This window comes from Scomber japonicus, chromosome 5, assembly GCF_027409825.1.
Source record: "Scomber japonicus isolate fScoJap1 chromosome 5, fScoJap1.pri, whole genome shotgun sequence".
Taxonomy (NCBI): Eukaryota; Metazoa; Chordata; class Actinopteri; order Scombriformes; family Scombridae; genus Scomber; species Scomber japonicus.
The window spans coordinates 2,028,772-2,052,236 of NC_070582.1; the positions used below are offsets into that span (position 1 = coordinate 2,028,772).

The 23,465-nt window shown below is 44.2% G+C and overlaps 1 protein-coding gene across 1 annotated transcript in view; it reads left to right on the forward strand.

Annotated features, from left to right (window-relative positions):
- Nucleotides 1-4,237: 4,237 nt before the first annotated feature.
- The window catches only part of aass (aminoadipate-semialdehyde synthase), a 38,246-nt gene continuing 19,018 nt past the window's right edge, over nt 4,238-23,465 (forward strand). The window contains exons 1-10 of the mRNA XM_053319380.1: nt 4,238-4,341; nt 11,328-11,558; nt 12,261-12,437; nt 14,171-14,255; nt 14,981-15,048; nt 15,701-15,847; nt 16,671-16,749; nt 18,424-18,551; nt 21,353-21,501; nt 22,851-22,973. Coding sequence (XP_053175355.1) covers nt 11,340-11,558; nt 12,261-12,437; nt 14,171-14,255; nt 14,981-15,048; nt 15,701-15,847; nt 16,671-16,749; nt 18,424-18,551; nt 21,353-21,501; nt 22,851-22,973 — 1,175 coding nt within the window. The 5' untranslated portion in view covers nt 4,238-4,341; nt 11,328-11,339. The remainder of the gene's footprint in view (nt 4,342-11,327; nt 11,559-12,260; nt 12,438-14,170; nt 14,256-14,980; nt 15,049-15,700; nt 15,848-16,670; nt 16,750-18,423; nt 18,552-21,352; nt 21,502-22,850; nt 22,974-23,465) is intronic.

Sequence of the window (23,465 nt, forward strand, 5' to 3'; positions counted from 1 at the left end):
CAATAGTTTCTAATCTAGGCAGCGCCATCTTGAAAATTTCAGGTGCATGCTGGGAAAAATAAAAACGTGGATTCTACTTATATGGGCATGAGGCGGAGCCATGGGCGGAGCGGGGAGGTTGCTATGGTTGCAAGGGCTGGATCTCAAGGACATTGGTCAATCAACCTGTCAATCAGGACGTAGCCACGCCCTAATGCATACCCTGCTTTATCGTCACATATAAAATCAGGGAGGCCAAAATGTCCCAAATGAACATCATACTGCATTGAAGAAGGCTTTAAACTAGCGATTGAGACCATAAACACATTTTGAAAACGTTTACTGAGGTTAGAAATCAAGTGAGAAGTTGGTGAATTCTCCATTGACTTGTATAGAGACGGTCGCCCCCTGGTGGCCTTTTGATAGAATGCAGCTCTAAGTTACTTCCTGGTTGGCCTCATTTCAGAGGACCAGAACTCCCCGCCTGCTCATTCCTCACTGCCAGAAATACTCAGAAATACTCACAATAGCGCCAAATGTAGATTCATCCGCCGCTGAAAGTAGTCCCCCCCAACAAAATGCACTATTTCCTCCTGAGAACCGTTGAGTGACTCCACACTGATGAAACAAGAGATTTGGGAGATACTCAGATGAAGACATTGTTGGTTTGGGGTCTTTTCATCGGATCTGTTGACAGAAAAAGTGAATATATAGATTAATACCAACATGTTTATAAGAGAAACACCCTTGATGCTCCTTTGTTCTCCCGACTGTTGATTTAAGACACTTGAAAAATGGTGAACTGGTCCTTTAACTCTACTGCAGCCTTTACTTAAAAGGACGATTCAGCTTTAATCCAACTTGCATCTTATTCTCTTTGTTTTCTCCGTCATGTCTGTCACAGAGTTATTAGCTGAGATCTGTCGCCATGGAAACGTCAGTGTTAGAGCAGCTGGTTTAGTCCAGTGGTTCCCAACCTGGGGGTGGAGGCCCTCCGAAGGGTCCGCAGATACATGTGAGGGCTGCTGAGATGATTAATGGGAGAGTACAAGTACCTCAAACTGTACTACAGTAAAGTACAAGTACCTCAAACTGTACTACAGTAAAGTACTAGTACCTCAAACTGTACTACATTAGAGTACAAGTACCTCAAACTGTACTACATTAGAGTATAAGTACTTCAAACTGTACTGCAGTAGAGTACAAGTACCTCAAACTGTACTACAGTAAAGTACTAGTACCTCAAACTGTACTACAGTAAAGTACTAGTACCTCTAACTGTACTACAGTAAAGTACAAGTACTTCAAACTGTACTACAGTAAAGTACTAGTACCTCAAACTGTACTACAGTAAAGTACAAGTACTTCAAACTGTACTACAGTAACGTACAAGTACCTCAAACTGTACTACAGTACAGTACAAGTACCTCAAACTGTACTACATTAGAGTACAAGTACCTCAAACTGTACTACATTAGAGTATAAGTACTTCAAACTGTACTACGAAAAAGTACAAGTACTTCAAACTGTGCTACAGTAGAGTACAAGTACCTCAAACTGTACTACAGTAAAGTACAAGTACTTCAAACTGTACTACAGTAAAGTACTAGTACCTCAAACTGTACTACAGTAAAGTACTAGTACCTCTAACTGTACTACAGTAAAGTACTAGTACCTCTAACTGTACTTGAGTAAAAGTACTAGTACCTCTAACTGTACTACAGTAAAGTACAAGTACCTCTAACAGTACTTGAGTAAAAGTACTTAGTTACTTTCTGATCTCAGTTTTAACTTCTTGATGTTTTATTACTGATTCTGAAACGTTGGTCATGTGACTTCCCGTCTGCATCTCTGATTGGTCGAGGAGCTCCGTCAGTCCGTCTGTTCTTATTTTTTATCTCAGGATTATTGTAAAAAATAAAAAGTGTTTTATGATATTTATTTTAAATTGTACGTCTGTTATAACTTAAAGAGAAGAGTCAGCTGAACACTACGGTATATTAAAAAAAAAAAAAAATCTTGTCCCGGTGAAAGTTGTTTTTTTTTGGAGCTTCCTGCGAAATAAAATCAACTGTGTGCTCACTTCCTGTTCACATTATTTCCACTTCTTTCCTTCCTTCCTTCCTTCTTTCCTTCTTTCCTTCCTTCCTTCCTTCCTTAATTCCTTCCTTCCTTCCTTCCTTCCTTCCTTCCTTCCTTCCTTCCTTCCTTCCTTTCTAACTTCCTTTTCTTTTTGAGTGTCTGTAAATAATAATTACACATTTTAAAAGATTAAAACTTCCAATCTATAAATATTATACTTTTATGAAGTTTATACATTTCTAACTTTGTTTAAAGGAGATAATTCTACTTTATATTTATTACTGAGGTCGTACTGAGTGATGACGGTTTATCAGGATGAACATTATGTACAGGATTTACTCCTTAACCCTCCTGTTGTGCTCCCGGGTCAAATTGACCCCATCTCTTTTGACTGTTCCTCACTTCCTTCCTTCTCTCCTTCCTTCCTTCCTCATTCCTTCTTTCCTCTCCTTACTTCCTTTCTCTTTTCCTCCTTCCTTCCTCCCTCTTTTCCTCCCTTCCTTCTTTCCTCCTTTACTCCCTTCCTTCCTCATTTCCATCTTTCCTTCCTTCCTTCCTTCCTCTTTTCCTCCCTTCCTTTCCTCCTTTACTCCCTTCCTTTGTTCCTTCCTCATTTCCTTCTTTCCCCACTTCCTTCCTTCCTCTTTCCTCCCTATTTTCCTCCCTTCCTTCCTTCCTTCTTTCCTCCTTTACTCCCTTCCTTCCTTCTTCTTTCCTCCCTCCCTTCCTTCCTTCCTTCCTTCCTTGACCTGAGCACAACAGGAGGGTTAATTAGACATCATAATGAAATAAATAAACATAAAGGACAAATAATGATAATAAAAATAATAATAAGACATAAATAAAAGAAAAGATGGGACATATAATCAACTGCACATTTTCTTCTTGTCTATAAATCAGTATAAACTCTAGATACTTTATATAATTAATATAATAAGTTGTGCAGAGTTTTGCTGTAGTTTGCAGCTGCTGGTCATCACAGTGCGACAGACAGCAGGAGGCAGATCCTCAGCTCTGCGCGCGGATTGGTGGACAGTCCGGCGCTCGGTTTATAACACGTTAACGTCTCCGGCGGGCGGTGACATCCACGTAGCTCCGCCCGGCTGCACTTCAGGAAGTCATAAAACCAGATTATGACTGTTTTTATCTTCAGGTAAAATAATAAAAGTGTATTTTATAACGTGAGTCTTTAAATATGAGTCCACACAGTGCTGACACCGCCCACACGGGATTCTCTATGCAATAAATCAAACAGACCTCTCCAGCGCTCGTTCTTCTGACATGACCGGAAAACTACTGGTCTCACCTTCAGAATAAAAGAGTAGCTGGCACCTGTTGAAGTTTAATGTGAGGGCAGTGGACATGTCTTTTATAAACAAGATAAAATAAGTTAAAAAAATAGGATCAGGGATTATTTTAATTAGTTTTTGGTTCTATAAAATGTCAGAAGAGTGTTGATCAGTGTTTCCTAAAGTCCAAGATAACGTCCTTAAATGTCCACAACTCAAGTATATTCAGTTTACTGTCATAAAGGACTAAAATAAAGCAGAATATAATCACATTTAAGAAGCTGGACTGTGAGAATTTGGACATTATAAATAAAAAACTATTGTTGTAACTCTAGATAACGTTTTATTGATTACTAGAAAGGACAGAAAGAAACAGTCTGAAGAGGAACAGGAAAAGATAAATAAATAAATTTGATATAAAACAACAATATTCTTGATAAATAATGTTCAGTAATGGGAACATAATGGCTGAGTGGGTTAAAGGCAAACAGTAGAATAATAAAATGGTGTGAAAAATCAGAATATTACATAATTTTATTGTAATGCAGCCTTTAAAACCAGGAAAAGACAACATTTATATATCACAATATAATAATCTATGTCGTCTCATATCATGATATTGATATAATATTGGTATAATATTGCTAAACCCAACTATATAGACTTAGTGAAATAAAATTAACACTAAATAAAAATAGAATAAAATGAGAAAAATTAAAATTACTTTAAAAAAACAACAATAAAATTAGATAAAGAGACAAAAAGAAATCAGTGCAACCATTTTATTTAAAATGAAGAATAAATACGAGAACAAAATAATCACCAGAAAGAGTGAGTTTTATTTTGAAACCGTGACCGGATGTGGGTTAGTTTACCGTGTGCGCGTGTGTGTACAGGAGCAGCTCCGTCTCACCTCTGCGTGACACTGCTGTCGGTGAGCCGTCGCCACGTTTCCTCTGCACGAGCCGGTGATCACAACCCGGTCACTAAGGTGGGTCCACGTGCAGCCGAGTATCGATCCGCGTGTCGATCATTAATGTGTTCAGGTAAACCGGAAATAACGTGACCATAGAGCAGTTTAATATGCAACAGAGTAGCGCACGAGACTCTGGTAATTGTTTTATTGCTTTTAACTTTATAAAAGTACTGCAGTATTATGAGTGATGTAGTATGCAGTATTACAGTAAAAGTACTGCAGTATTATAGTGATGTAGTATGCAGTACTACAGTAAAAGTACTGCAGTATTATGAGCGATGTACAGTAAAAGTACTGCAGTATTATGAGTGATGTAGTATGCAGTATTACAGTAAAAGTACTGCAGTATTATGAGTGACGTAGTATGCAGTATTACAGTAAAAGTACTGCAGTATTATGAGTGATGTAGTATGCAGTATTACAGTAAAAGTACTGCAGTATTATAGTGATGTAGTATGCAGTATTACAGTAAAGGTACTGCAGTATTGTGAGTGATGTACAGTAAAAGTACTGCAGTATTATAGTGATGTAGTATGCAGTATTACAGTAAAAGTACTGCAGTATTATAGTGATGTAGTATGCAGTATTACAGTAAACGTACTGCAGTATTATGAGTGATGTAGTATGCAGTATTACAGTAAAAGTACTGCAGTATTATAGTGATGTAGTATGCAGTACTACAGTAAAAGTACTGCAGTATTATGCGTGATGTAGTATGCAGTATTACAGTAAAAGTACTGCAGTATTATAGCGATGTAGTATGCAGTATTACAGTAAAAGTAGTGATATGTTATTATATATGACATCATTAGATTATTAATAGTGAAGCATCAGTTAGCTAGTTTAGTTCAGTGGTTCCCAACCTAGGGGGTGGGCCCCTCCAAAGGGTCAGCAGATAAATGGGAGGGGTTGCCTTCAGACTGAGCTTTCAGTGGTCTTATAAGTGTACTGGAGTAAACAGTGTGTGACATGATGGATGTAATGGACTTGGTTTGGACATTAAGTTTGATGTATGTAGATGTACGATGATCAATAGAGAGAAATATAATGCAGTAGTTAATAATGAGACTCTCTCTATGCTCCGCCCCTCTTGCCGTTGTCATGGTACGAGTCATTACAAACAGGTTTCTGCCAACAAGATTTTCTTCTTTGTTGGAATCCCAAACATTTAGTCATTGAGTTTACCACCATTGGTTGGTTGGTAGACGCTGGCCAGTTACGTTGAGAGATGGTTATGCTAAATATTTGAGTCTCTCAGAGTGTGACGTGAGGCCGTCTGATTTGGAGCCACGACCAAAGACATCGGCACATTTCCTTAGTGCTGGACTATTTCTTGGTGTGGAGTCAGACTTCCTTTGTATGAAAGATGCTCAACAAAAGAAATTGATTAAATTGCGATGCTAGAAGTACCTTCACTCTGCTCTCCTACAGTACAGACTGTGTAGATCAGGGGTCTCCAAACTATTCCACAAAGGGCCATGTGGCTGCAGGTTTTAGTTCCAACCAATCAAGAGCACACCATTTGACCAATCAGCTGTCTGAAGACTGAGATCAGCTGATTCAATGAGTCAAGCCAGGTGTGCTCCTGCTTGGTTGGAATGAAAACCTGCAGCCACATGGCCCTTTGTGGAATAGTTTGGAGACCCCTGGTGTAGATGATTGACTGTATGAATATGGACATGTCTCCACTTGCTGCCGTTATGCAAAAGTGAAGCCAAAGTATTTCCTTTTTGGGAGCAGCCATCTTGCCATGTGACGGCCTGCAGGGACACGCCTCCTCAGCCCACCTGCTGTTTGACGGAGGGTTGAGATCGGCTGTCAATCATGACATCACATCCCCTTTACTGATCATCAAATAACTCATTAAAAGCAATAGGGGTGTGTCCAAAAAATCGATCCATCAATTAATATCGATTTTCTATTTGAAAATTCGATATCGATTCAAAATTCTGTGAATGGATTTTTTCAGAGAGAATAGATGGAAGCATGAAATTTAAAATAATAATTATAATTTGAGAGTTTACAACTTTGTCTTGTATTTGAACTGACATGCTTATCCATAATCTCTATGGTTACATGATGACAACATAATTCAAAGTGACATGATTTAAAATGCCACTCTGGTCTTAAGGGTAAATCCACATAGATGCTATCATGCTAGATCCCAGTGTTGGATCAGACTCATGATTTAACTTTACTCTTGAACAATTTGGTGTCCACACATGATTGTGTGTTAAAAATATTGTCTGACTTACAAAACAGAAACTCTGGGAACATAAAATTGAATCGAATCAAATCAAAATGGGGAAATCATTGACAATACCCAGCCCTAAAAAGCAAATCAGAAAAATTTACACTTGGACAAACATCAGCGTGATGATAACGACCTGAAGTAGAAAGGAAAGATGGTGACACTGGAAGAGGAAGAAGAAGAAACACAACCACAATGGCACAAAATACTGTGATATGATATACATTTTTGGTCATACTGCCCAGCACTAGTAAGAAGCATTTACAGCAAGAACAGCAAAACATTCATCGGCCCCAAGGATGTACACCCGACTGTGAAAACAAATCCCAGTCCACACAGAGACCGATGAAGCTGTGAGACAGTCAGAAGTGCTGAAATGAGACTTTATTGATCTGTTGAACACAGTCAGCTGCTGTGTGAATACTGAGGTGTTCATCAGTGGGCGTCTAACACCAGTCAGGAGAGGAGTGGAGAGATTCAGCAGCACTTTATTGACAGTTTCAACCTTTTATTGGACAGCAGACAACGTTTTTTAGAGCAGGTGGACTTTGCCTTATCAAGTCAGCTGCTCTCTGACTTATTTTATTTCCTGCGTCATCCATCTGTTCCCTCTGCCAAGAACAACAGGAACCAAAACTATAAGAAGACAAAACAAAAACACAGCAGCAACCTTGAGAGGGAGATCAGACCAACCAATCACAGCGCTGCACTGGGTCACATGGTCCTTTATTATGAAGAGTTTGGTCATGTTAGTTTAGAAATGGAAACAATGGCTCTGTTAGAAACCGCATACTTTCCTACTACTCGTACTAACATACATAGAAGTATGTAGTATGTAGTATAGAAGTATGTAGTATGGAAGTATGTAGTATGTAGTATAGAAGTATGTAGTATGGAAGTATGTAGTATGTAGTATAGAAGTATGTAGTATAGAAGTATGTAGTATGGAAGTATGTAGTATGGAAGTATGTAGTATAAAAGTATGTAGTATGTAGTATGGAAGTATGTAGTATGGAAGTATGTAGTATGGAAGTATGTAGTGTGGAAGTATATAGTATGTAGTATAGAAGTGTGTAGTATGGAAGTATGTAGTATGGAAGTATTTAGTATAGAAGTATTCAGTATAGAAGTATGTAGTATGGAAGTATGTAGTATGGAAGTATGAAGTATAGAAGTATGTGGTATAGAAGTATAGAAGTATGTGGTATAGAAGTATGTAGTATGTAGTATGGAAGTATGTAGTATGTAGTATAGAAGTATGTAGTGTGGAAGTGTATAGTATGTAGTATGGAAGTGTGTAGTATAGATGTATGGAAGTATGCGGTTTCGAACACAGCCAAAGACTTATAACAGTGTCAGGTTTTCAGTCTCTGGAGAGTAGTTCTTTGTGGAGAGTAGTTCTTTGTGGAGAGTAGTTCTTTGTGGAGAGTAGTCCTGTGTGGAGAAGAGTAGTCCTGTGTGGAGAATAGTCCTGTGTGGAGAATAGTAGTCCTGTGTGGAGAGTAGTTCTGTGTGGAGAGTAGTTCTGTGTGGAGAGTAGTCCTGTGTAAAGAAGAGTCCTGTGTGGAGAAGAGTCCTGTGTGGAGAGTAGTCCTGTGTGGAGAGTAGTCCTGTGTAAAGAAGAGTCCTGCTTTAGTTTATGTTTCGCATCACAATGTCTCGTCTTGTTTGAATCTGATCAATAATGACGAGTAAAGAGAACTGTGTCCTTGTCCATCAAACCTGACCAATTTACCAGGAAACTCGACTGATTCTACAAGTTTAACGTCCATTCTTCTTCAGTCACAGCAGACTCAGAGTTAATGTGCGCCTCCTCTTTGTGTTGCCGTGGATGTCGATGCTAACATAAAAGAAAATCAATAAAGATGTCAGCTCCACTTCTTCCTTTGTCGTCTGTCCTCCTACAACAGTCCCTCGCTTTCCCTTTCACTTCAGGAGACACAGTTACAGCTTCAGAAACGGGTCACAAGTAGAGGTTTAACCCTCCTGTTGTGTTCGAGTCAAGGAAGGAAAAGAGGGAGGAAGGAGGGAAGGAAGGGAGTAAAGGAAGGAAGGGAGTAAAGGAAAGAAGGCAGGGAGGAAGGAAGGAAGGAGAGAGAGAGGAAGGAACGACAGAAGGAAGAAAGGGGGATGGAGGAAGGGAGGAAAGGAAATAAGGAAGGGAGGGAGGAAAGGAAATAAGGAAGGGAGGGAGGAAGAAGGAAGGGAGGGAGGAAGGAAGCGAGGAAGGAAGGGATGAAAGAAGGACGGAGGGGAGGAATAAGGAAGGGAGGGAGGAAGAAAGGAAGGAAAGGACGGAGGAAGGAAGAAGGAAGGAAAGGGGGGAGGGAGGAAGAAGGAAGGAAGGGATGAAAGAGGGAAGGAGGAAGGAAAAGAGGAAGGGAGGAAAGAAGGAAGGAGGGAAGGAGGAAGGAAAAGAGGAACATGACAGGGTCGATTTGACCCGAGAGGACAACAGGAGGGTTAAGGTGTGACTAAGCTGTGGTTAAAGATCATGGTTTGGGTTCAAATGATATGCAAAAATTTGTTGTCATGGCAACAGTGAACACCACCATTAATTAACATGAGCAAGATTAAGTCCATTAGAGTTAATACTTGTCGGTTTCCATTGATTGCCCAGCTCTATGGCAAAGGGTAAATGTAAAGCACTGTGTAGTAAATAAGGAGTGATTTCAGACATGGCCTCAAATATGGAGTAAATAAGGTTCCTAAAGGTTCCTAAAGGTTCAGATTATGTGAAGAACCAGATTACCCTCCCTCCCTCCTTCCTTCCTTCCTTCCTTCCTTCCTTCCTTCCTTCCTTCTTTCCTCCCTCCTGGTCTGATCTGTGACTAAACTGTGGTTAAAGATCATGGTTTGGGTTCAAATGATATGCAACCTTTGTTGTCATGGCAACGGTGAACACCACCATTAATTAACATGAGCAAGAAGGTTCCTAAAGGTTCAGATTATGTGAGGAACCAGATTACAGGTAGTCAGGTATTGGTGTGAACCTTCATCTTGCTCCACCCTCCCTCCTTCCTTCCTTCCTTCCTTCCTTCCTTCCTTCCTTCCTTCCTTCCTCCCTCCTGGTCTGATCAGTGACGTTGTTAAACTCGTTGTTGCTCCACATGATGATGATGATGGTCTTTTTGCTTGTTCAGCAGTTTGTTATCGTGCTGTCGTGTTTCTGCAGTTCTGTCTCATCACAAGGTTTTTATCACTCTGTCACAACCACCTGCTTATCAGCCGCTCTCTCCCAGCAGCAACCTCTGACCTCTGACCTCTGACCTCTCAATCATACGATCCTGTGACTCCTCCTCAGTGGTGTTTCCTCTTTAGTCTGTCACACCATCACACACACACATACTTTCTTAGAACTGTATTTCCATTTAGATTTTAGCAGTATTGGTAATCTTTTAGAGCAGAGGTGTCACACTCATTTTCATTTAAGGGCCACATGGAAGGAAGGAAGGAAGGAAAAGAAGGAAGGCAGAAAGGGAGGAAGGACAAATGGAAGGAAGGAAAGAAAAGGAGAAGGAAGGAAGGACAGGTAGAAGGAAGGAAGGAAGTAAAAGATGAAAGGGAGTAAGGAATGAAGGAAGGAAAGATGGAAGGATGGGTGGAAGGAAGGAAGGAAAAGAAGACAGGAAGGAAGGAAGAAGGAAGGACATGAGGGAGGGAGGGAGGGAGGGAGGGAGGAAGGAAGGAATGAACGAAGGAAGGAAAGAATAAAAGGAAGGAAGGAAGAAAGAAAGGTTGGGAAAGAAGACAGGAAGGAAAGATGAAAGGGAGTAAGGAATGAAGGAAGGAAAGATGGAAGGATGGGTGGAAGGAAGGAAAGATTAAAAGTAAGGAAGGCAGAAAGAAAGGTTGGAAAAGAAGACAGGAAGGAAAGATGGAAGGGAGTTAGGAATGAAGGAAGGAAAGATGGAAGGATGGGTGGAAGGAAGGAAAGATTAAAAGTAAGGAAGGAAGAAAGAAAGGTTGGAAAAGAAGACAGGAAGGAAAGATGAAAGGGAGTAAGGAATGAAGGAAGGAAAGATGGAAGGATGGGTGGAAGGAAGGAAAGATTAAAAGTAAGGAAGGAAGAAAGAAAGGTTGGAAAAGAAGACAGGAAGGAAAGATGGAAGGGAGTAAGGAATGAAGGAAGGAAAGATGGAAGGATGGGTGGAAGGAAGGAAAGATTAAAAGTAAGGAAGGAAGAAAGAAAGGTTGGAAAAGAAGACAGGAAGGAAAGATGAAAGGGAGTAAGGAATGAAGGAAGGAAAGATGGAAGGATGGGTGAAAGGAAGGAAGGAAGGAAGGAAAGTGGGCTGAATTGGACCCCTCGGCGGACCGGTTCTGGCCCACGGGCCGCATGTTTGACACCCCTGCTTTAGAGTGTGTGTGACGAGTCATATCTGTGATAAACGTTGTAGTCAGGAAGGAAAGGAGGAAGGAAGGAAGGAAGGAAGGGAGGAAAGGAAAGAAGGGAGGAAGGAAAGGAAAGAAGGAAAGAAAGGAGGGAGGAAGGGAGGAAAGGAAAGAAGGAAGAAGGAAGGAAAGGAGGGAGGAAGGAAAGAAGGAAGAAGGAAGGAAAGGAAAGGAGGGAGGAAGGGAGGAAAGGAATGAAAGGAGGGAGGTAGGAAAGAAGGACAGAGGAAAGAAAGAGAGAAGGAGGAAGGGGCCGCATGTTTGACACCCCTGTTTTAGAGTGTGTGTGACGAGTCATATCTGTGATAAACGTTGTAGTCAGCGGTCTGTGGCTCCGTCTCTTTGTCCCGAGCAGGGAGGTGAAGTCATGTTCCGACTCCTCAGTCGTCATGGTAACAGGACGCCGAGCTGCCTCTCAGGCCAGCGTCGCCATGCCCACCACAAGGCCGTCATCGCCATCCGCCGTGAAGACATCAACCCCTGGGAGAGGAGGGCGCCGCTGGCCCCGCGCCACGTCAAAGAGCTCACCCACGCCGGCGTCAAAGTCCTGGTCCAACCCTCCAACCGCAGAGCCATCCACGAGAAGGTAACGCAAAGGATTCTGGGTAAAACAGACCCTTCCTTCCATCCTTCAATCCTTCCTTCTTTCCTTTCCTTCCTCCTGTCCTTCCTTCCTTCCTTCCTTCCTCCCTCCCTTCTTCCTTCCTTCCTTCCTTCCTTCCTTCCTTCTTTCATCCCACCCTCCTTCCTTCCTATCTTCCTTCCTTTCCTCCCTCCCTCCTTCCCTCCTTCCTTCCCTCCTTCTTTCCTTCCTTCTTTCCTTCCCCTTCTTTCCTTCCCCTTCTTTCCTTCTTTCCTTCCCTCCTTCTTTCCTTCCTTCTTTCCTCCCACCCTCCTTCCTTCCTACCTTCCTTCCTTTTCTCCCTCCCTTCTTTCCTCCTTCCCTCCTTTCCTTCCTTCCATCTGTCCTTCTTCCCTTTCTTTCTTTCTTTCTTTCTTTCTTTTTTCCATCTTTCCTTCCTGTCTTGTTTTCCTTCCGCCTTCCTTCCTCCCTTCCATCTGTCCTTCCTTCCTCCCTTCCTTCTGTCCTTCCTCCCTTTCTTTCTTTCTTTTTTCCTTCCTTCCTTCCTTCCTCCCTTCCATCTCTCCTTCTTCCCTTTCTTTCTTTCTTTCTTTTTTCCTTCTTTCCTTCCTTCCTGCCTTCCTTCCTTCCTTCCTTCCTTCCTTCCCTCCATCGTGAGTTCTTCTGCCAGCTGTTTAATTATTTGTCGTGTGCTTTTGGTTTCAGTATTACATGAAAGCGGGGGCCATCGTTCAGGAGGACATCTCAGAGGCTTCGCTCATCATCGGGGTGAAGAGGATGCCTGAGGAGAAGGTCATTCCCAAGAAGACCTACGCCTTCTTCTCCCACACCATCAAGGCTCAGGAGGCCAACATGGGTCTACTGGAGGATCTGCTGAAGAAGGTAAGAACATGATCTACTCATCATATACTCAGGTTGGTTGGACAGTGAGAATAGAAGAAATGGCTAAACTGAACTCTTCAGGTTTTAACTTTAAAGAGATCCAACATTCACACATGAGACACAGTGGAGAGAAAAAACTCCCTTTAACAGGAAGTAACCTCAGAACCAGACTCAGAGTGGGAGAACATCTGCCTGGACCGGTTGGAGTAGAGAGGAGAGAGAGGAAGGATGGAGAGAGAGAGGAAGGAGAGGAGAGAGAGAGAGGAAGAGGAGAAAGAAAGGAGAGGAGAGGAGAGGAAGGACAGGAGAGAGAAGAAGGAGAGGAGAGAGAGGAAGGATAGAGGAAGAGGAGGAGAGAGAGGGAGGAGGAAAGAGAGGGAGAGAGGGAGGAGAGGAGAGAGAGGAAGGAGAGGAGAGAGAGGAGAGGAGAGAGAGGAAGAGGAAGGAGAGGAGAGAGAGAGGAAGGAGGAAGGGGGAGGATGAGAGAGAGGAGAGAGAGAGGAAGGAGAGGAGAGAGGAAGAAGAGGAGAGAGAGAGGGAGGAGGAGAGAGGGAGGGGGAGAGAGGAGAGGAAGGAGAGGAGAGAGAGAGGAAGGAGATGAGGAAGAGGAGGAGAGAAAGGGTGGAGGAAAGAGAGGGAGAGAGGGAGGAGAGGAGAGAGAGAGGAAGAGGAAGGAGAGGAGAGAGAGAGGAAGAGGAAGGAGAGGAGAGAGAGGAAGGAGAGGAGAGAGAGAGGAAGGAGAGGAGAGGAGGAGAGAGGAAGGAGAGGAGAGGAGGAGAGAGGAAGGAGAGGAGAGAGAGGAAGGACATAGGAGAGAGAGAGAGGAGAGAGAGGAAGGACAGAGGAGAGAGAGGGAGGAGGAGAGAGAGAGAGAGAGAGGGAGGAGGAGAGAGAGAGAGAGAGAGAGAGGGGGAGGAGGAGAGAGAGGAGAGAGAGAGAGGAGAGGAAGGAGAGGAGAGAGAGGTAGAGGAGAGAAGAGGAGAGGAGGGGAGGAGGAGGAGGGAAGAAGGGGAGGAAAGCAGAGAGAGGAAGGAGAGGAGAGAGAGGGCCCAGATTACCTGTGAGACCAGAAAGCACAGACAACTCCGGGGAAGAACTTTAGCTTATTGAATGGATATAGATGGATGGATAGAGAGAGAGAGAGAGAGAGAAAGAAGGAGTCCTAACCCAGTGCATCATGGGAGTCCCCCGGCAGTCTAAGCCTATAGCAGCATAAGCCCCTCTCTCTCAGCATAAGCTAGGGCGGCTGTGGCTCAGGAGGTAGAGCGGTCGTCCTCCAATTGGAAGATTGGTGGTTCGATTCCCGGCTCCTCCAGTCCACATGTCGATGTGTCCTTGGGCAAGACACTTAACCCCAAATTGCTCCCGTTGCTATGCCAACGGTGTATGAATGTTAATGAATGGTTAGATCCTCCTGCGTGGTAGCCCCTGCCAACAGTGTGTGAATGTGAATGAATGGTTAGATTCCCTCTGATGAGCAGGTTGGCACCCTGCGTGGTAGCCCATGTCATGTAAAGCGCTTTGAGTGGTCGCAAAGACTAGAAAGGCGCTATATAAGTACAGTCCATTTACCATTTACCATTTACCAAGCTTAGAGCTCTAAGAGTCCTAAAATATATATATCTAAAATCTAAGATGATTTCTTATCTCATATCACGATATCGATATAATCTCAACATATTGCCCGGCTCTAGTTACAGCTCTTTGACTTTCCTCTCGTGTTTTGTTCTCAGGAGGTGCGTCTGATAGATTATGAGAAGATGGTGGATCCTAACGGCTACCGGATCGTAGCGTTTGGCCAGTGGGCCGGCGTCGCAGGTACGATGTGATGGAAGGGTTTGTTGCTTGTTGAGAAACTACAGTAAACTACAGTAAACTACAGTAAACTACAGTAAACTCTAACAGTAAACTGTGACAGTAAACTGTGACAGTAAAGGTTAAAGGTCAGTAAACTGATAGTTGAGGCTTTAAAACCAACATGAGATGTGTTGAAATGTGTCAGCTCGACCTTTGCTGTTGGATCAGCCGACCGTGAAGCCGTTGAGTCAACATGACGACAAACATGCATCACAATCAACTTTTTTTTCTTTTTTAACCCTCCTGTTTTCGAGTCAAGGAAGGGAGTAAGGAAGAAGGAAGGAAAGGAGGAAGGAAGGGAAAAAGAAGGAAGGAGGGAGGGAGGAAGGAAAGCAGGAAAGAGGGAGGGAGGGAAGGAAGGAGGAAGGAAAGGAGGGAGGGAGGGAGGAGGGAAGGAGGGAGGGAGGAAGGAAGGGAGGGGGAAGGAAGGAAAGAAGGAGGGAGGGAGGGAGGGAGGGAGGAAAGAACAGTTAAAACAGACGGGGTCAATATGACCCGGGAGGACGACAAGAAGCAGCTTAATCTCATTTTTTCTGGATTATGATGGAGATTATCAGTTATTCTGCTTAAAGTCCCAAAAAGTCTAGAATAAGGTGAACAGCAGTGTCTCTTCTGTTTGCTTTGGTTCATGTCTCAGTAGTAGATCAGAACTCATTCATTAACTGTATATGTTTGTTTTTTTATAGGAATGATTAATATTCTTCATGGACTGGGTCTGCGTTACCTGGCTTTAGGACATCACACTCCCTTCATGGTGAGACAAATTCATTCTTCATTAACAACTTTTTCCCTCAAACTGCAAAGAATCGTATGTAAAGACCAGGCGGGGAGTTCTGGTCCTCTGAAATGAGACCAACCAGGAAGTAACTCAGAGCTGCATTCTATCAAAAGGCCACCAGGGGGCGACCGTCTCTATACAAGTCAATGGAGAATTCACCAACTTCTCACTTGATTTCTAACCTCAGTAAACGTTTTCAAAATGTGTTTATGGTCTCAATCGCTAGTTTAAAGCCTTCTTCAATGCAGTATGATGTTCATTTGGGACATTTTGGCCTCCCTGATTTTATATGTGACGATAAAGCAGGGTATGCATTAGGGCGTGGCTACGTCCTGATTGACAGGTTGATTGACCAATGTCCTCCAGATCCAGCCCTCGTAACCATATAGAGACGGTTGTATAGAGACGGTCGCCCCCTGGTGGCCTTTTGATAGAATGCAGCTCTAAATTACTTCCTGGTTGGCCTCATTTCAGAGGACAGGAACTCCTCGCCTGCTTCCGAGCAGCAGTCCACAAACCAATGGGTGACGTCACGGATGTTACGTCTGTTTCTTTTATACAGTCTGTGGTTAGGACCCAGCTCCTCTCCATCATGTGATCTTTGACTCCGCCTCTTTCTGTCTCGCAGCACATCGGCATGGCTCACAACTACCGGAACGTCAGCCAGGCCATCCAGGCAGTGAGGGATTGTGGGTATGAGATCTCCATGGGGCTCATGCCGAAATCCATCGGGCCCGTGACGTTCTGCTTCACTGGGACCGGCAACGTCTCCAAGGTTGGTTAGACTCAGAGAGGAACGCTGTGTTAGTCCAGACCAGGGGTGTCAAACATGCGGCCCGGGGGCCAGATTCGGCCCGCCAAGGGGTGTGATCCGGCCCACTTGCCATCCAGTGCTCTTGTCCTTCCTTCCTTCCTTCCTGCCTTCCTTCCTTCCTTGCTTCCTTCCTCCCTTCTGTCTGTCCTTCCTCCCTTTCTTCCTTCTGTTTTTCCATCCTTCCTTCCTTCCTTGCTTCCTCCCTCCCTTCTGTCTGTCCTTCCTTCCTTCCTGCCTTCCTGCCTTCCTTCCTTCCTTGGTTCCTTCCTCCCTTCTGTCTGTCCTTCCTCCCTTTCTTCCTTTTGTTTTTCCATCCTTCCTTCCTTCCTTCCTTCCTCCCTTCCTTCTGTCTGTCCTTCCTTCTTTCCTTCCTTCCGTCTGTCTGTCTGTCCTTCACTGTCTGTCTTTCCTTCCTTCCCTTCTTATTTCCTCCCTTCCTTCCTTCCTTCCTTCCTTCCTTCCTTCCTCCCTTCCTTCTGTCTGTCCTTCCATCTTTCCTTCCTTCCGTCTGCCTGTCTGTCCTTCACTGTCTGTCTTTCCTACCTTTCTTCCCTCCTTCCTTTTGCCTGTCTTTCCTTCCTTCCCTTCTTATTTCCTCCCTTCCTTCCTTCCTTCCTTCCTTCTTTCCCTCCATCTTTTTAATGATCCGGCCCACATGAGATCAAATGGGTCTGTATGTGGCCCTTGAATGAAAATGAGTTTGACCCCCCTGATCTCGACGGAGCAACAGAATGAAGAGAAGATGATGTCTGAGTCTTCTTCATGTCTCTTTTGTTCTCCACAGGGAGCCCAAGACATCATCAACGAACTTCCTGTTGAATATGTTGAACCTCATGAGTTGAAGGACGTGTGTGAAGCTGGAGGTAAGATCACAGTTAGGATGAGACCGGAGCTTTATAAGTTAAAAAAGGCCAATTACGACTTTTAATGATGGTTGGATAACATTTGGATAACTTACTTTGGGCTTTTTTGAATTGCAGCAGACATTTTTCATGCTTTTCTTTAACACATTTTAAAGACTGATGATTCATTGAAAGTAAATAATTGGCAGATTAATCATTAACCCTCCTGTTGTGTTCGAGTCAAGGGAGGAAGGGAGTAAAGGAAAGAAGGCAGGGAGGGAGAGAGAAAGGAAGGAACGACAGAAGGAAAAAAGGGGGATGGAGGACAGAAGGGAGGAAAGGAAATAAGGAAGGGAGGAAGGATGGAGGAAAGAAGTAAGTAAGGAAGGAAGGTAGGAGGGAGGGAGGAAAGAAGTAAGGAAGGAAAGAAGGTAAGAGGGAGGAAGGACAGAAGGAAGGAAAGAAAGGGAGATGGAGGAAAGAAAGAAAGAAGGAGAGAGGAAGCACAGATGGAAGGAAGGAAAGAAGGCAGGGAGGGAGGAAGGAAGGAAGGAGAGAGAAAGGAAGAAAGGGGGATGGAGGACAGAAGGGAGGAAAGGAAATAAGGAATGGAGGAAAGAAGTAAGGAAGGAAGGAAGGTAGGAGGGAGGGAGGGAGGGAGGGAGGGAAGAAGTAAGGAAGGAAAGAAGGTAGGGGGGAGGAAGGACAGAAGGAAGGAAGAAAGGGAGATGGAGGAAAGAAAGAAAGAAGGAGAGAGGAAGCACAGATGGATGGAAGGAAGGAAGGAACAGTCAAAACAGACAGGTCAATTTGACCCGGGAGGACGACAGGAGGGTTAATGAAAATAATTGTTAGTTTTTAGACCCAAAATTAACCAGCAGCAAACTTTTCAAAGGAGAAAAAGTTCAAGAACAACAGTAAAAATCTCTCAACTGGTACAAAACATTAAACTCCAACAGTGGAAAGTATATTTACTCAAGTACTGCACTTCATTTACCATTTATAAGGTATTGGATGCTACTTTCTACATCTCAGAGGGAAATATTGTACTTTATTGTAGTACAGTTTGAGGTACTAGTACTTTAACCCTCCTGTTGTGTTAGAGTTAAGGAAGAGAAGGGAGGAAGGGAGTAAAGGAAAGAAGGCAGGAAGGAAGGAAGGAAGGAGAGAGAAAGGAAGGGGGATGGAGGAGGGATGGAAGGAAGGGAGGAAAGGAAATAAGGAAGGGAGGAAGGAATGATGGAGAAAAGAAGTAAGGAAGGAAGGAAGGTAGGAGGGAGGGAGGAAAGAAGGTAGGAGGGAGGGAGGGAGGAAGGAAGGAAGGACAGAGGAAAGAAGGAAAGAAGGAAGGAAGGAAGAAAGGGAGATGGAGGAAGGAAAGAAGGGAGGAAAGAGAGAAGAAGGAAAAAAAGAAAGAAGGAGAGAGGAAGGAAGGAAGGAAGGAAGGAAGGAAGGAAGGAACAGTCAAAACAGACGGGTCAATTTGACCCGGGAGCACAACAGGAAGGTTAATATAACAAGCTTTTAAAATACAACACATTGTTAAAGATGAAACCAGTCAGCAGTGTGTAGTCGGCTCACATTTCAGATGTCTATGAGTTGTTAACAGCTCCACCAAATACTGATTCTTCCTCTAAACTTCTCACATGTTTTCATTTGATGAGTTAAATGATAAATATTGTTTCTTCTTGTCAGATATGACCAAAGTGTACGCCACCGTTCTGAGCCGACATCACCACCTGATCAGGAAGAGCGACGGTGTGTACGACCCCTTCGAGTACGAGCACCACCCCGAACTCTACACCTCCAACTTCAGGACCAACGTGAGTCTCTCAACCCCCCCCCCCCCCCGACCCCCCACCCCCCCCCACCCCCACCCTGCTCCGGCAGCCTCTAACCCTAACCCCGCCCCCCCTTTGGGCCTTAACCTTCCTGTCGTCCTGCCGGGTCAAATTGACCCCGTCTGATTTTACTGTTCCTTCCTTCCTTCCTTCCTTCCTTTCTTCCTTCCTTTCCTTCCTCTCGTCCTTATTTCCTTCCCTCCTTCCCTCCCTCCTTCTTTCCTTTCCTTCTTCCTGTCCTTCCATCCTTCTTTCCTTCTTTCCTTTCCTTCCTCCTGTCCTCATTTCCTTCCCCCCTTCCCTCCCTCCCTCCTTCCTTCCTTCCTTCCTTCCTTCCTTCCTTCTGGAGGAAAGGAAACAAGGATGGAAGGAAAGAAGGAAAGGAGAGAAAGAAAGAAGGAAAGGAGGAAAGGAAGGAGGGAAGGAAAGAAGGACAGGAAGAAGGAAAAGAAAGAAGGAAGGAAAGAAGGACCAACGTGAGTCTCTAACCCCGACCTCCCCCTCTAACAATAACCACCGTCCTCCGCCCCGACCCCCCCCCCCCTCCTCCGTCAGCCTCTAACCCCCCCCCCCCCCCCCCCAACCCTAACCCTAACCCTCCACCTGCTCCCGTCCGTCAGTCTTGGTCCTCTGAGTGAAACATGTGAGCTGCTGTTGACACACGGACGCTTTTACACAACTGTTGAACCTCGTGTTGAAAGAGACACATCACACACACACACACACACACACAGACACTCACACACACACACACACACACACACACACACACACACACACACATACGCTCACACACACACACACACACATTACATCTACCTGATCTATCACACACACACACACACACACACACACACACTCACTCACTCACACACACACACACACACACATTACATCTACCTGACTCCATGGTGACTTTTATCTGACAGGCAGCAGTTATTTAAATCACTGTTGAATCAAAAGTGTAAAATCATTCCCAGACTACAGATTAACCCTTTATAGGACACTCACTGAAAGGAAGGGAGGAAGGAAGGAAGGAAGGATGGAAGGAAGGAAGGTAGGGTGGAGGAAAGAAAGCGAGAAGGAGGGAGGAAGGGAAGTAAGAAGGAAGGAAGGAAGAAGAAAGCAAGGAAGAAGAAAGGGAGGAGAGAAGGAGAGAAGGAGGGAGGGAGGAGAGAAGGAGAGAAGGAGGGAGGGAGGAAGGGAAGAAAGAAGGAAGGAAGGAAGAAGAAAGGGGGGTGGGGGATGGAAAGAAGGAAGGGAGGAGAGAAGGAGGGAGGGAGGAAGGACAGATGGAAGGAAGGAAAGGAAGGAAGGAAGGACGGAGGAAGGAACAAAGGAAGGGAGGAGAGAAGAAGGGAGGGAGGAAGGAAGGAAGGTAGGGTGGAGGAAAGAAAGCGAGAAGGAGGGAGGGAGGGAGGAAGGGAAGTAAGAAGGAAGGAAGGAAGAAGAAAGGGATGAGAGAAGGAGAGAAGGAGGGAGGGAGGAGAGAAGGAGAGAAGGAGGGAGGGAGGAAGGGAAGAAAGAAGGAAGGAAGGAAGAAGAAAGTGGGGTGGAGGATGGAAAGAAGGAACGGAGGAGAGAAGGAGGGAGGTAGGAAGAACAGATGGAAGTAAGGAAAGGAAGGAAGGAAGGAAGGACGGAGGAAGGAAAGAAGGAAGGGAGGAGAGAAGGAGGGAGGTAGGAAGAACAGATGGAAGGACAGATGGAAGGAAGGAAGGAAGGACGGAGGAAGGAAAGAAGGAAGGGAGGAGAGAAGGAGGGAGGGAGGAAGGACAGATGGAAGGAAGGAAGGACGGAGGAAATAAGGAACGAGGGAGGGAGAAAGGAAAAGAGGAAGGGAAGAAAGAAAGGCAGGGAGGAAGGAAAGGAAGGAAGGAAGGAAAGAAGGAAGGATATTTTGGGATATTTACAGAAGAAGGGTTAAACTTCCTGTCTTTGAGCTGCAGACTGTTAAAACACTTATTAACACTTTCTCTCTTTTTATTGGCCTCATAATGAATCCTGTCGTATCGTAGGGTTAGGGTTGAATCTTTTATTGTCGCTGATTTATATTAAAATGTTCTTTGTTCTAGTTTTTATCTCGTTTTATAACCTTTTAACTCGTCTACTGCTGCTGCTCTTTAATTATATTCTCACAGTGATAATAAACTATCTTATCTACATGATAATGAAGCTAATCATTAACCTGCTACTCCCTCTGTGTTACTATACTCTAACTGTACTACAGTAAAGTACTAGTACCTCAAACTGTACTACGGTAAAGTACTAGTACCTCAAACTGTACTACAGTAAAGTACAAGTACATCAAACTGTACTACAGTAAAGTACTAGTACCTCAAACTGTACTACAGTAAAGTACAAGTACCTCAAACTGTACTACAGTAAAGAACAAGTACCTCTAACTGTACTACAGTAAAGTACTAGTACCTCAAACTGTACTACAGTAAAGTACTAGTACCTCAAACTGTACTACAGTAAAGTACAAGTACCTCAAACTGTACTACAGTAAAGTACTAGTACCTCTAACTGTACTGCAGTAAAGTACTAGTACCTCAAACTGTACTGCAGTAAAGTACAAGTACCTCTAACTGTACTACACTAAAGTACTAGTACCTCTAACTGTACTACAGTAAAGTACAAGTACCTCAAACTGTACTGCAGTAAAGTACAAAGACAAAAAGTCATAGTGAAGTAGAAGTATAAAGTAGCATCACATAGAAATACCTTTTAAACTGAGTAAAAGTACTACAGTGATTGACCCGTTGTCATGGTAACCACAGGTGGCTCCATACACTAACTGCCTGATCAACGGTATCTACTGGGACCCTCACACCCCCCGACTGCTGCGACGGCTGGACGCTCAGAAGCTCATCAGACCTCCCAAGATCTTAGCGACCGCCAGCGAAGGATCACCGCAGCTGCCTCACAAGTAAGAGTCTGAACGAGTCCGGTCCGCTGCTGTCTGTGAGTCGAAGCGTATCATACGTTCATTAGGCTTGACTCATTCTCCTTAATACTCCTACTATTAGTTTTGTTCCTCTTTTTACTACGACTTGAAGGATGGGCCTTTTTTCTTTTTTTTTTTAGCCCTTATGTGTTCACATACCCCTTTTCCACCGAGCTGGAGCTGGTGCTGGTTCGGAGCCAGAGCCTGACTAAGCACCGGTTCTTTGCTTTTCCACCGCCAAAGCTCCAGCCCCGAGCCTCAGAACGGGAGCCAGAGCAAGCACCAACTCTTTGCTGGTCTAAAGCAAGAACCGATTACGTCAGCGGACTGGGGGCGGGGCTAACATTTATTAGCTAGCTAGGGGGGCTAACGTTTATTAGCCGGCTAGCGGGGCTAACGTTTATTAACCAGCTAGCGGGGCTAACGTTTATTAGCCGGCTAGCAGGGCTAACGTTTATTAGCAGGCTAGCCGGGCTAACGTTTATTAGCAGACTAGCGGGGCTAACGTTTATTAGCCGGCTAGCGGGGTTAAGGTTTATTAGCCGGCTAGCGGGATTAACGTTTATTAGCCGGCTAGCGGGGCTAACGTTTATTAGCAGACTAGCGTGGCATTTACAGAGGATTAAAGATTTATTGATTAAAAGTACTATTCTTATCATTTTTTTGCCAGAGCTCTTCTTCTTCTTCTTCTCCTTCTTCTTCTCCTTCTTCTTCTTCGTTTCCGGCAGGCTAGCTGCCTTGCGCCATGTTGCTGCCTCTCACTGGTGAATCATGGAAGTGCTTCAAAGGCGTGCGCTGCCTACGTTATACAGTGACGTAATCGCGTGGCTCCTTGCCGGTGGAAAAGCAACAGGTTCGTAAGAGGTGCTTGGATTAGCACCAACTGAGCACTGGCTCTAGCACTAGCTTCCAGCTCGGTGGAAACGGGGTAATATTGTAGTAAACTGGCACCAGTAACAGGATGCAGATATTATATACAGACCATTTAAGAATGTGATGGTTATCAGTCAGACTCTGATGATGAAGTGTGAGTCACTCTGAAGCTCGGACTCAGATTTCAGCTTCACGCCTCATTTATTTATTTATTTATGTGTGAAAATAAACATGACAGCCTCACTGAGAAACATATTTATTCAGTTCATTTATTAGCAGGAGTCACGCACAGTAAACACAACAGAGAGATGCACCTGACAGGCAGATGGCTGGATGGCTGTCGTCGTGGTAACCGCTGTATCTCCACAGGGACGGTCCGGGCCTGTTGCTCTGATCTCATGAACTCTGTCTCTTCTTCTTCTTCTTCCCTCTCTTCTTCTCTCTCTCTCTTTCTGCAGGCTGCTGGCCATCTGTGACATATCAGCTGATGCCGGCGGCTCCATAGAGTTCATGAACGATTGCACAACCATCGATAAACCTTTCTGCATGTACGACGCCGACCAGCACATCGACCATGACAGGTACAGTCACAGTCTCTGCTCTCGGCTCCAGGTTTTATTGTTATAAAAAATTCTCTCAAATCTCAAAGAGGCTCAGAGTCTCTGAAGTTTCCAGTGTTTATTCTTCTTGCAGCAAGGAGACAAGCTACACACAGCGGTACTACATGAAGCAAAAGCTCTTTTATAGTCTTAATACATGAATGAAGCCCCTCTGATCCAGGGTTATTATAGTTAACAAAAACTAAGACTAAAACTAAAACTAGCAATGAAAAAATAATTTAGTTAACCCTCCTGTTGTGTTCAAGTCAAGGAAGAGAAGGGAGGAAGGGAGTAAAGGAAAGAAGGCAGGGAGGAAGGAAGGAAGGACGGAAGGAAGGAAGGAAGGAAGGAAGGAAGGAAGGAAGGAGAGAGAAAGGAAGGAACGACAGAAGGAAGAAAGGGGGATGGAGGAGGGATGGAAGGAAGGGAGGAAGGAAGGATGGAGAAAGGAAGTAAGTAAGGAAGGAAGGTAGG